General features: G+C 40.5%; 1 protein-coding gene across 2 annotated transcripts in view; it reads left to right on the top strand.

The window, feature by feature from the left end:
- L2HGDH (L-2-hydroxyglutarate dehydrogenase) overlaps positions 1-13925 on the top strand; it is a 44151-nt gene that overhangs the window by 11013 nt on the left and 19213 nt on the right. For both annotated transcript variants that reach the window (XM_057723790.1, XM_057723789.1), the window contains exons 4-6: positions 1263-1394; positions 12479-12641; positions 13886-13920. In XM_057723790.1, coding sequence (XP_057579773.1) covers positions 1263-1394; positions 12479-12641; positions 13886-13920 — 330 coding nt within the window. The remainder of the gene's footprint in view (positions 1-1262; positions 1395-12478; positions 12642-13885; positions 13921-13925) is intronic.

Below are 13925 nucleotides of genomic sequence, written 5' to 3'. Positions count from 1 at the left end.
GTGACCTGATCTCACAGTTTTCCTGGTTCAGTCCCTTATTTGAGCCTTTGAGTGTCTGCCCCTCCCTGACAACTGTTCTTTTTTTTTTCAAGTTTGAAGTCCTTTTATTTCTTTAAATTGAGGTGTGATTAATATATAACATCATACTAGTTTCGAATGTACAACACAATTTGGTATTTATGTGTATTGTGAAGTGATCACCACAGTAAGTCTAGTTAACATCTGTCGCCATTCACAGTAAAAAAAAAATTATTTTTCTGTGATGAGGACTTTTAAGATCTACTTTCTTAGCAACTTTCAAATATGCAATACACAATTATTAACTATAGTCACCATACTGTATATTACATCCCCATGACTTATTTATTATATATTTGGAAGTCTGTACACAGTTTGTAAAGAGTTCTTTATATATTCTGCATATTAGACCCTTATCAGCGATATGATTTGCAAATATTTTCTCCCAGTCAGTGGGTTATCTTTTCACTTTCTTGATGTTGCGCTGTGATTCCTCATCTGTTTTTAAGGTTAATTATTTGTTGATCTAAATAACCTTTACACCTTGACTAAAAGTATTACTTCATAGAGTTGGGTTGACTCTTTGCTATGAAATAGTGATTTTTGAATTCTCATGTACCTGTGAGTATCACCTGTGCTTTCCTTTACTGGTAGCTATTAAGTGAGAAAGAAACTACCTCAAACAGATACTTTGCCCAGAAATAAATAGTGAAAGAGTCTTCCTATGTTTTCCTCTAGGAGTTTTATAGTATCTGGCCTTACATGTAGGTCTTTAATCCATTTTGAGTTTATTTTTGTGTATGGTGTTAGGAAGTATTCTAATTTCATTCTTAGTAAAGGAGTCTTGAGTAAAGTTGATGAATTTTATGTTTTTCTCCTTTGTAACAGAATGCATTAGTAAATACTTTGAAATGTTCTTTATTCTAGAAAATAAAATAGTTTTCTGTTAGTGATATCCAATTATACTTACTGCCAAGATGCACGTAGCAACTGTGATAGTAGATGTGAAAACTGAGGCTACATCTCACCTTTGTTTTAATGCAGTCTTAAACCAAATTCTTTTTGGTAGAGGAAGAAAGTGAAGTCATGAAGAAAGTGAGATGTGAATATATGAAGAAAAAACAGTTTTTAAAAATCAACACAATTTGAATCATAGAATAATTTGTGATTTTCCATTGACTTTATCTTTCATAGCTGATGATTTGTTTACCTTTATTCATATTTTATTTTTTTTTCTTTTTAAGCTTATAGTAGCTGTTGAACAAGAAGAAATTCCCAGACTTCAGGCCCTGTATGAGAGGGGCCTGCAGAATGGTGTCCAGGGCCTGAGGCTGATCCAGCAGGAGGACATAAAAAAGAAGGAGCCGTATTGTAGGGTAAGTGACTCACTAACCCCACATCCGTGCTTGCAGGGACATCGTCAGTTAGGGCTCAGTCTTGCGACGTGGAGCCTGAGGGTGAGTTTATAGGAAGCAGGAATCATAGAAAGAGTTAAATAATCCTGTCACAGACGCATTGAGGTGACAGACGCAAGAGGGCAATTGCCACAAACTCTGGATACCTGCTTTCTTCTTTCCCTCTGAGAAACTACCAGGTCCAGAGAACGTAGGCAAAGGCGAGAGGAGGTCTGAGACTTTACGGCATGTTTGGAAAGCACTGAGCAGTGAGGTGTGGTTGGATCATAGCGAGAAATAACAGATGAGACTGGAAAGGCAGAGAATTAGCCCACATACAGGGCCTGATATTCATGCTGATAACCTTGAAGTTTATCCAGTAGGCATGGGTGGCCACTGGAAAGTTTTGAGGAGAGTGGCTGCAATATCTGATCTGTTTCAGGAGGGTGTGAAGGTAGGTTACAGGGTACGGTAGTAAGTCCCCTACATATGAACCTTCAAGTTGCGAACTTTCAAAGATGCAAACATGTGTTCACACGTCCAGTCATGTGAATTAGTCCACGTACCTGGCGTTATCTGTAAAAGTTGGGTACCTAGGCTAACTTTGTTGGACTTACAAACAAATTGGACTTACAAACACACTCTTGGAACAGACCCTGTTCATATGTAGGGGACTTCCTGTATCTGGCTTAAAACATGCTATGGGGAAAACCAGATCTTCTTTCTTTTATTTGTGATAGAGACATGAATAATAACATAATAGTTACTCTGTATATCAACTTCCCTTTATAGTCTTTTAGAGGTTATCCATCCAACTCCCATTCCACTGACTGTTCCAGTGAGTCGCTGTATCTCCTGTTCCCCATTCCCCAGTGGGTTTTTTCTTAAAAATTTTTTTTGAGTATAGTTGATTTACAATGCTGTTTTAGTTTCAGGTGTGCAGCAAAGTGAATCAGTTGTACATACACATACATCCACTCTTTTTTAGATTCTTTTCCCAAATAGGCCATTACAGAGTTTTGAATAGAGTTCCCTGTGCTACACAGAAGGTCCAAGTCACCTATTTTATATACATTGTTAATGCAAGTTTGTGTGCCTGATGCACAGTGAGGCCAAACAAACTGAAATGTCAGCGTTTGGAGCAGAGAAAGATTTATTGCCGGGCCACGCACGGAGAGGAGTAGCTCATGCCCTAAAAAGCTCTGAGCTCCCTTAAGGATTTCGGCAAAGCATCTCTAAAAGCCAGGTGAGGGAGGGGGTCGCAGGTTATGTGATTAGCTTGTGCACAGCTCTCTGGTTAGCTGATGGTGAGGTAATGGAGGCGGGGAGGTTAACATTATCAGTCCTTAGGCTCCAGGAGGCCTGGGGCTACTGTTCGTGGTCATCAAATGGTTAACATCTTCTGTTCGTTGTGGGGTTTTCACATCTGCAAAACAGTGCATCAAATACTGTTATCTTGGTACTTCAGAGAGGAGCTAAAGCAGAGGATATGCGGGAAGGCCCCAAGGGTCCTGCCCTGTTACAGTTGTAGTTTGTGTATGTCAGTCCCAGTCTCCCAATGTATCCCTCCCCCTCTTACCCCCAGTACCCATAAGTTTGTTTTCTACATCTGTCCTGAGTGTTTTAATGACATGATACAATAGCTGGACTCTGGGTACCTATCTGAGGGGGTATGACCTCGCGCTCACTGGCGGGCAGGGCTCATCGAAAGCTTGCTTTACAGAAACACTGTTCAAAGGAGAGCGCCTAGGTGATATGCAGACCGTCCATTCTTGTGCATCTCTCCGGACCATCAGGTTGTGGTGCACCTACACTGCGGTGTGTTTCTCTCCCCTTCCTAACCCTTGACTCGGGCTCCTCTCCTTGAGTGGTGTTGTGGATTTATGGCATCAGCCTGTGGAGACCGTCATCATGTCACTCACGCAGGCCTCTCCTCTGAGGAGGTGGTTGAGGACATAGGTGCACTGTCAAACAGCATCTCTTGGAGAACACTCAGGAGAAATTTCTCTCAGATGCCAGTTCTAAGAATAATTTTTTCTTGAACACAATTGGCTTGTTTTTATCTGTGGACACTGAGAATTATTTAACTGATTCATTGTCCTGTGTGCCCTGGCTCTAAGCAGAGACACATACGTGCCTACTCTTGCCAAACATCGAGAGCCTTAAGCATACATTTTTATTTTTGTGTACTAACTTTGCTCTTTGTTTCATCTTATCTTTCCACCTTTGTCTTCTATATGCTCTGATTTTTTGGGAACTTTTTATTAAATGATAACATACATCCGAAATCACAAACGTATTCAGCTTGATGAATTTTCATTGTGTGATCAGCGCCCAGACCAACAAACAGAACATTACCAGCTGCTCAGTATTCCTCTCATGCCCCCTCCTGGACACTGCCTTTCCCTTAAGGAAGACCACTGTCTTTTTACATCATAAGTTTTTGTTTTTTTTTTTTAAGGCTTGAGTCATTTATTTTATTTTATTTATTTATTTATTTTTATTATGTTTGGTAGCATTGGGTCTTCGTTACTTTGTGTGGGCTTTTTCTAGTTGTGGCAAGTGGGGGGATAATCTTAGTTGTGGTGCGCAGGCTTCTCATTGTGGTGGCTTCTCTTGTTGTGGAGCACGGGCTCTAGGCACATGGGCTTCAGTAGTTGTAGTACATGGGCTGAGTAGTTGTGGCACACAGGCTTTGTTGCTCCGCGGCATGTGGAATGTTCCTGGAGCAGGGATCGAACCCATGTCCCCTGCATTGGCAGATGGATTCTTAACCACTGCCCCACCAGAGAAGTCCCACATCATAGGGTTTTGAATTTTATGTAAGTGGAATTATATAGTATGTGCTCATTTGTGTCTGGACTTCTTTTATTCAGTGTTGTTTATAAAATTCATCCATATTATTGCATGTAGTTATACTTTGTTGTCATTGCTGTATAATAATCCATTGTATGAATATTGCATGGTTCTTTACATTATTGTTGGGTGTTTTGGGTCGTTCCCAATTTGGAGCTATTGCAAATAGTGCTACTAGGAACATTCTAGCACATACATTTTGGTGAACACATGTACACGTATCTGTTGGGCATATGCTTAGGAGGGAGATTACCTGTGGCAGGTACTACCAAAGACTTTTTCCTTAGCATTTGTCTGAAATCGTACTCTCATCAGCGGTGTATGAGAGTTTCAGTTGTTCCTTATCCTCACGGACACTTGATACTATTTATTGTTTTCATTTTAGCCATTCTGGTGGGTATGCAGGAGTACAATATTGTAGTGTCCCTGTTAACTCTTAAAATTGTACACCTTTTCATATGTTTACTGGCCATTTGGATATTTTCTTTTGTGAAATAACTCAGTCCTTTGCCCATTTTTCTGTTGGATTGACTGTCCTTCGTAACAATTATTAATTCTTATTAACTGTGTAAGTTTATTATATCGTCTGAATATGTGTCTTGTGTATGTATATGCCTATATATGCATAATACACACATACATACACACAGAGAGGGAGAGAGAAAGGAGGTATTTTCTAGGACTCTGTGGCTTGTGTTTTCATTCTTCATAGTGTCTTTAGATGAACAGAGGTTCTTAGTCTTAATATAATCATTTAATCAATTTACGCATATATTTCTCTTTTATGCTTAGTGTTTTTTGTACTCTGAGAAATCTTTGCCTATTTCAGCATCAGGAAGATATTCTCTTATGCTTTTTTTTCTAAAAGCTATATTGTTTTACCTTTCTTATTTAGATATACCATCCATTTGGAATTGATATTTGTTTATGGTATATGATGGGGGTCAAGGTATGTTTTCCCCCCTCATGTATCGATATCCAGTTAACCCAGCACCATTTATCAATAAGACCATTATTTCCCCACTGCACCGCCGTGTTACCTGTGTGATATCAGGTAACTATATATGGGTGGGCCCTATGTCCGGACTCTGTTCTCTTCTGTTGTCTCTTCCTGTACCATCACCATAATGTCTTAGTTACTGTAGCCTCTCAATAGGTCTCGATATCTGGTAGAGTAAGTCCTTCAGTTTTGTTCTTCAGAGCATTGTCTTGCCTGTTCTTGGGTCTTTTCACGTCCATATACATTTTAGAGTTAATTTGCTAAGTCTGCAAGATAGTCTCTTGTGATTTTGGTTGAGATTGCACTGACTATGGAGGTCCATTTGCAGACAGTTGACATCTTTACAATATCGACTATTCCAATCCATGAACGTGGATCACTCCATTTATCTGAATCTTTAATTTGTTGAAAAAAAAAAGTATTACAGTTGTCAGTGTAGAGGCCTTACATGTCTCTTCGATTTATTTCTAGGATTTGATTTTTTTATGCTCTCATAAATAGTATTGTTATTTAAAGTTTATTTTCTACTTATATGTTGCAGATATGTGGAAATCACATTGGTTTTTGACCATGTAATCATCTTGGTTGTTGAATTCGCTTATTGATTCTAATAGTTTGTCTGTAAGTTCTTCTTCTTTTTTCTTTTGGTCACACTGTGCAGCATGTGGAATCTTAGTTCCCCAACCAGGGGTCGAACCTGCACCCCCTGCAGTAAAAGTGCAGAGTCTTAACCACTGGACTGCCAGGGGAGTCTCAGTTCTTTTGTATTTTCTATGTACAATCATGTTCTCTGCAAACAATAACTTATTTCTTCCTTTCCAATCCATATACTTGTCCGGATCAGTATTTAATGCTAGTATATATTGTTTTGTATGTTTTTCTTGTTTGTTTTCACAAGCTGCTTCAAATCCTTTCACGAAAAGACAAGATAGAAATAGATTACTTCCCTTAAGTTGTCTTTAGTTGTGCAGTTAAAGTTGGATCAAAATATTTGATTTTCTTAGTTAGTATAAAGTTCTCAAGAAACTGATAGTACCTAGAAATCCAAATAGTGTTGAATGAGTTCTTCCTGGCGAGAAAGTCATCGCGTCTTCAATTCTAGCAAACCTCACCTTTCCCTCCCCTTGGACTCAGTCAGAATAATCCAAGTGTTTTGCTTGTGGGAGTAGGCCTTCTTCTCCCTTTTTCTCTCCCCATACATTTCTTACCTCTCTGAGATGGTGAATGAATGGCTGATTTTTTAAAAAAGAAGACACAGTCATTGAGTATCTGATTTTGACTATTTCTTTCAGGCTCTCGGCAAATGCTACATGGTCTTAAGCCAGGGTTGGCAAACTGTGGCCTGTGGGCCAAATCCAGCCCACCACCCGTTTTTAATGACCTATAAGCTGTTTTAAGTGGTTGAAAAAATTAAAAGATGAATAATATTTTGTGACATATGAAACTCAAATTTCAGTGTCCACAGATAACTTTTTATTGGAATATAACGATATTTATTTATGTGTTGATGGCTGCTTTTGTGCCAAACAGCCAACTTGAGCAGTCGCAACAGAGGCCCTAAGCCTCACATGAAGAAAAATATTTACTATCTGGCCCTGTACAGAAAAGATTACCAGCTCCTGATCTAAACAGTAGCGAGCCACTGACAGATTTAGGCAGGAAAATGATACGCAAACTGTGCTAATTTCAGAAAGTTAATCAAGTTCTGCTACATAGGTTGGAACTGGACATGGGAGAGAGGGGAGCCTTGAGGTGGGAGGTCAAAGCCATTTATATTTATTTTTGGAAGGCAGCTGTGCTCACCACAGCACCATCAACACCACTTATAGTTATTTTTAGAATAGCTGATTTCTTTCTGCTACTCTTGTATATCATGGGTCAGTAATTTCTAGACTTCAGGGAATTTTGACATACTGTTCTTTATCTCACTATATTCTGTCTTTTTTTTTTTTTTTTTTCTTTTTCCATAAAGTGGGATCCAACATAAGGTGAGCAGCAGAAAGTTGTGGCTGAGAAGTCAGACAGACATGAATTTAAATCTCATATCTACCTGTTAAGCAGTTGTTTGCTTTGAGTGGATTAAAATTTTTCTAACCTTCAGGCTCCTCATTTGTAAAATGGAGGTTGTTCTGAGAATTAAATACAATAATATATGTAAGGCATCCAGCTTATGTTAATCCTCAAGAAGTGGTCGATGTTATTTTGTGCTCATTTAAGCAGTAATTCAAATTGGTTTTGTTTGACATACTTGGGGACTTTTCATGATATCTGTTAAGATAACTTAGTTATGTTTGTTCTTTTCCTCCTGGTTTACATTTGCCCCTTTTCCTGATGCTTTGCTTGTAACTCATTATTTTATTGTTTATTTCCTTTAAGCCATATCAATTCCTCTACAGAGTAAAATAGGCTATTTAGAACATTGGAGAGGGACTTCCCTGGTGGTGCAGTGGTTAAAAGTCTGCCTGCCAGTGCAGGGGACACAGGTTCGATCCCTGGTCCGGGAAGATCCCACATGCCTTGGAGCAACTAAGCCCGTGAGCCACAACGACTGAAGCCTGAGCACCCTAGAGCCCGCGCACCGCAACTACTGAGCCTGCGTGCTGCAACTACGGAAGCCTGTGTACATAGAGCCTGTACTCCACAAAAAAAAGAAGACACTGCAATGAGAAGCCCGTGCACCACAGCAAAGAGTAGCCCCTCCTCTGCTCACCACAACCAGAGAACGCCTGTGTGCAACAACAAAGACCCAATGCAGCCAAAAAAATTAAAACAAACAAACAGAAAACATTGTAGAGAGAGAGATTCCAGCATATCTTCAAACCAGAGTTGTGAATAACTGATGTTAAGAGCTTGTCTTATTAGTTGGGGCTGCTGCAACAAAGTACCTTGGACCAGTTACCTTATAAATGTCGGATATTTATTTCTTAGAGTTCTAGAGGCTGGGAGTCTAAGGTCAAGCCTCTGGAAGATTTGATGTCTGGTGAGGACCCACTTCCTGGTTCATCATCTTCTCGCTGTGTTCTCCTGTGGCGTAAGGGCTGAGGGAGCTCCCTGGAGTCTCTTTTATAACCACACTAATCCCATGCATGAAGGCTCCATCATCATGACCTAATCACTCCCCAGTGGCCCCACCTCCAAATACCATCACATTGGTTATTATGTTTCAACATACGAATGTTGGAGGCACACAGACATTCAGTCTGTAGCAAAACTTGTTGTTTACAGTGATGCCATACTTAAAGGAAAAAACATACTCGTATTAAAATGAGATTAGAAGGCTCTACATATGTGGGGGCAGGAAGTATATGGGAAGTCTCTACCTTCTGCTCAGTGTTTCTGTGAACTTAAAACTGCTCTAAAAAACCAAGTCTAAACAAATTGAAGACATTAAACTCACTTCCCATCCTTTATCTGTAGGTGCTTTACAAAAACTATTGAGTGTTCCCTGAATATAAAACAGCTAAACCTGTTGCTATTGTATAGCTTTATGTGATTTTGATGGGATTTGATTGTGAAACTAAGATTCAGAATCTCACTGATCCGTGTCAAGTATTACCCTGCCATTTGAGAATAAAAAATTTATAACCTCCCGCAGAAAAGCATGCTATTTTTTAAGATGTTTCTATTTTTATACTAACGAGACGCTCTTTGAAAACATCGGTATAAAAAAGATAAATAAAAGGACATATGAGCCTCTGACCCCACTGTAGATTTGGTCATGATGTAAAAACAGTATTGATTGTGGAGTTTGGAAAATAGGATTGTTGGTTTCATGGTGGTATTAAAATCTGGAGGATTTGGAAGGTTCCAGCTAATCAACTGGAACAACAGTCGTCTGTTGTGTATCCTTGCGAGGGCCTTTATTTATTTATTTATTTATTTATTTATTTATTTATTTAGTGTTTATTTATTTATTTTGGCTGCACCAGGTCTTAGTTGCGGTACTTGGGATCTTCGTTGTGGTATGCAGGATCTTCATTGAGGCGTGCGGAATCTTCGTTGTGACATGCGGGATCTTTAGTTTCGGCATGTGGAATCTTTAGTTGTGGCATGCGAACTCAGTTGCAGCATGCGTGTAATATCTAGTTCCCTGACCAGGAATTGAACCCAGGCCCCCTGCATTGGGAGCACGAAGTCTTAGCCACTAGACCACCAGGGAAATCCCCATGAGGGACTTTAAAGATAGAAAAAAATAGAAACAGGAACCCATGGTTCTTTATATCACGTCTTACTGTTAAAAAAGAAAAAGAACAACTTTTCTCACATCGTAAAGGTTAAGAATGAGTCTGGATATTGTCTTGTGCACCTGACCATGTGATCCTCACATCTCTCGGAACAAAGTAGATGAAACGTGTATATAGATAATCAAATAATGTGTTTATGCATATTTTTGTGTCTTATAAGTGAAGAAACTGGTTAAGGTAAGTTTCCAAGGTTGCACAGCTCCTAAAAAGTCCCCTCCTCCCAGATCTGACTCAGAGCTGACATTTTTCTGTTCAGTTTGATGAACATTTTCTTCTTTACTGTGTGCCAAACACTGTTTTGGCCACTGAGGACATGAAGGTGAGTAAGACATGGTCGTCATCCTGAAGGAAGTTATAGAAGACTTAATTTTAATACAGTGATAAGTTTTATGATAAAACTGATACTCTGTCTTGTACCAAGGTAAGGGTGAGCTTTTAGCTTAGTGTGAGAGTCTAGAAAAGTCTTCTCAGAGGTGAACCCCCACTTGAAAGATGAATGAATAGTGTAACTTATAAAAAAAGGTATATGCTACCTTTCTCTGAGACCTCTGCAGTAGTGATCTACATTATAGAATGCCACATTATAATTATCAATGAATGTCTAGATGTATTTAGGGGTGGCAATATATAGTGGAAAATATGCTCTGGTTATTTCATAAAGCTGCCTTGAGTGAATTCCTCCCTTTTCCTCCAACTTTACCACCACTACCAGGAATGAGTGGCAAAATTTCCATGCTATAGGGTCACTTCTGTTTCTTCCAGGCCCTCTAGAAAGAAACAGTTCATCAGGGAAACTCTGAAAGGGCTTCTTGGGCGGTGTTTCTTGAAGAAGAAAATTAGATGCCCCTGGGGGAGTATCTTGGAAAATTTTAAACTGCCTCTGTAAACTTTGAAGGCTAGCTCTTGACAGCGCTCTCTGGGGTGAATCCTGATTGCGTCCTCTGACCTTGGCTGTGCTGAGCCGTCTACCTTTTCCTAACGCTATTGGTCAGCCGCACGCTCCTGTGTTCCTCTAGCCTCCTGACTGACTTCCAACTTCCAGCTTTCCCTGGCCTGCCTACCTGGTTCTCTTCCATCCACCTGACCTGCCGTGAGCTCAGATTTCAAGTTCTGCCCTGCTGATCTGGACAGCGCACGCCCAGCCTGCTGGCCGACAGACACAGCCAGCCTGTCCCCCAGCCCCGCCCTGGGCCGGAGCCCGGACTGCTGGCAGCAGTGGCTCCTCCGCCTTCCCCCTGCTGCGCGTGCAGGCGCACCAGCGACTTAGGAGGAGGGCCCCCGCCAAGACTGGAAAGGGAAGGAAGAAGGAACGCCAGTTAGGGAAGGTCTAGAGGGGGGAAAATCTAGTGTTTCAACACAGCCCTCGAAAGTTCTTTCAGCCGGTAGGTATTTGAGTGCCTTCTGTGTGTCAGGCGTGTGCTGGGTTATAGGAGGAGAAGGTGAATAAAGGGGATGTTTAGGAGTATAAAAAACTATTGATGTGAAGCACTCTTACAGCATGGTTTTATCCCTCTGTTACCGTCCTTGTCACATAGTTTTATGCTTCATAAGGAAGTTTTTTGTGACTAAACTCTTAGCATTATCCTAAGTTAGCTTCCAAGATTATTGTACCCAAATACCATTTGTAGGTTGAAGTTGAATTATGCTTATTTGGCCTCTGAATTTAGGGATTTCAGGCAATGTAATTCTAATGTAAAATCTTATGTGTGCCTGCTGTATTGAAACAGAAGGAATGATTTCCTCTTTTTGGCAAATGCTCTCACATGTTGAAGAAACACTGTCAGGAAAATGGTGAAATTTGCCAAGTGCTATGTTCCGTGCGTGAAAAGAGACTGTGAGGCCCTTCGTGAGCCTTCACCTTCAGTGGCCTCTGGCCATTTGGAAGCATTGGTCAGGGATGGGTGGCAAAGTCCAAGGCTTTGAAAGGCCAAGCAGGCGAACATAGCGGGTAGGGGTGGAGCAGTGAATGCAGACGAGGCATTTAAAATACTGTTATCAGATACCACTTTGGAACTGCAGCAGCCCTGTGGTGCTGGCCACACGGGAGGACGGCGGCGTTTCCTGGCGGCGCTCAGCTTCTGGTTGTTAGCGGTCCTGGGAGCCAGGCAGCCCTCTCAGGGGAAGTTGATTGGGAGAACTGATATGCTCTTATATTCAATATGGCGACAGAAAATGGTTCCCTTTCCAAGGGATTCACCAAAATGCAGTTAGTACTTAGTGTGTGAAATTCTGCTCCTGTCCTTTTCTTTAGAATTAGAAAAAACCAATGCACACAGAACACTTATTCCAAAAAATTAAATAGGTGTGGTAGTAGGTCATTCAGAGTTTAAACATGTTTTGAGTGGCAACACACACACCAACATAGCAACAAAAGACCCAGGCCATTAATTTCTCGTATAACCTGAAGAGAAAGTTTGAATTCACCACATAAAATCTCCATTCAGTAGTTGTAGTCTTGAAGATAGATTCTGCAGCAAATCAGATCAACACTCTGCAAACATTGTGGACAGCTGAGCTCTCGCTGAGTGTGCGTGACATATACTACTGGGAAAATCTCTGTAGTTTATTTAAAATATAACTGGTGATACAGAATTTGACTCAGAATCAGATATGGTGAGGGATAAATAAAACTGAGAAACACATTGTAGCAACTGGAAGAGCCTGGATAAACTAACTCCTCTAAGGAGGAGAATGATTCCCTGATTATAGAGGTTTTCTTATTGAGCTAGTATTATTTCTTTTATCTGTTAGGTAAATTGTATATGTATTCAATATCAGATTGAGGCATTGAATTGAGCACTTTTATCTTCTTTAAGACTATCAGATGTTTGCCAGGAAAGGCTAATTGTGTGTTATCCATCAGTACAAACAGTAAAAAAATTCAGCCCCAAATCAAATTTGTTGGACAGCCTGTCCTCAGTGAATTTTAATTGTATTGTCTTGACGTTTTCACAATTCTGTTCCAGGGTCTAATGGCCATTGACTGTCCTTATACTGGCATTGTGGACTATCGGCAGGTGGCTTTGTCGTTTGCCCAGGATTTCCAAGAAGCAGGTGGCTCCATTTTGACCAGTTTTGAAGTAGGAGATATTGAAATGGCTAAAGAAAGCCCTTCAAAAAGTAAAGATGGTAAGCTCTCCTTGTCTTTTCTTTTGAATACGTGAACTGACTTCTAAACAAAATTGGGACTGTTTTTGCCTAGGGTAGCGCTGACAGGAGGGCCACTAGGAGATAAGCTACAGTAGGGTGCAGAGCTGGAGGCAGGTGCAGAAGGGATGAGGGTGAGAACCGGCACTTCTAGTGAGTCCTGTGCTGATAGAACTAGGCACTGGTGGGACACTCCTGACTGGTGCTAAGACCCGAACTGCCAAGTCTGTTTATGGAAAGTTAGCCCCCAGACGCTTCCCTATCCAGTAGGTTGGCATCCGAATCCCCTGGGGATGCTTGTTAAAGATGCAGATGTTAGCAGTCTTTCCGAATCAGTCTATCTGGGGATGGAACAGGACCCAGCCATTCTGAACTCCCCCACCCCCATCCCCCAGTTCCCCCATTGTAGCCTGCACTTAGAGTTTGTTTTATTCTACTTTGGGGACAAATTTTTTTTTAAAGCAAATGAATTAGCTTTTAAGCTAATTTGTTGTTGGGAAATTTGAAGGAGGAAAAAAGTAGTGCTCAGTTCATTCTTCCTTGACAGGTTTTTAAGGAGATCTGGGCTGTCTGAATCACCCTCCCAGTGTCTTCCTAGACCCTAAGGTGAGGAGCAGGGTTGTTAAATAGTCGATGTTGTCAGGCAGGTGCCGTGACCCATCGAGTTTATGGTACAAGTCAGCAGATCGTAGTTTTTACCTGCTGCACATAGGCTTTATAGGTTTTTGAGATCACGTGTATCTGATTGAGAACTAATTTTATAAGTAGTTTATCATTGGAAATTTTGTATTGTGATACCTCTTACTTCTCTATACAACCTAGAATCTGGAAGGATTCAGATAACTAACACTTGAACAACAAGTGTCAGAGCATTACTCCTGTGGGAAAACACATACTGATACGATGATCTGTTTTATAGCCTGTATTCTAGGATTACAGTTCACAGGAAAGCTGGAACTGCCTGTGTTGGCGCTGAGGCGGGGAGTGGTTTATAAGCATGGATTAAATGAATTAAAATAAAATATGCTGAAAACATGCCAGAGTTTTGTATGTTATCAAATGTGGGCTAGTTTAATCTTGTAACTTGGTAAAAAAACTTAAAGAAAAGTTGGGGGCAATCATGGTCATGACAGAGACCACCCTTTAAATTTATTACTAGAATAATATTTCCTTTAATGTAGGCCTTCTTTTGCTAAAAATAAATTTTTCACTAATTTTTTTTTCAGGGATGAAATATCCAATTGTTATAAGGAATACAAAGGTAAA

This window comes from Hippopotamus amphibius, chromosome 2 (genome assembly GCF_030028045.1).
Source record: "Hippopotamus amphibius kiboko isolate mHipAmp2 chromosome 2, mHipAmp2.hap2, whole genome shotgun sequence".
In the NCBI taxonomy this organism is placed as follows: Eukaryota; Metazoa; Chordata; class Mammalia; order Artiodactyla; family Hippopotamidae; genus Hippopotamus; species Hippopotamus amphibius.
Note: the sequence above shows the minus strand (reverse complement) of the source record. Positions and strands in the feature narration are given on the sequence as shown.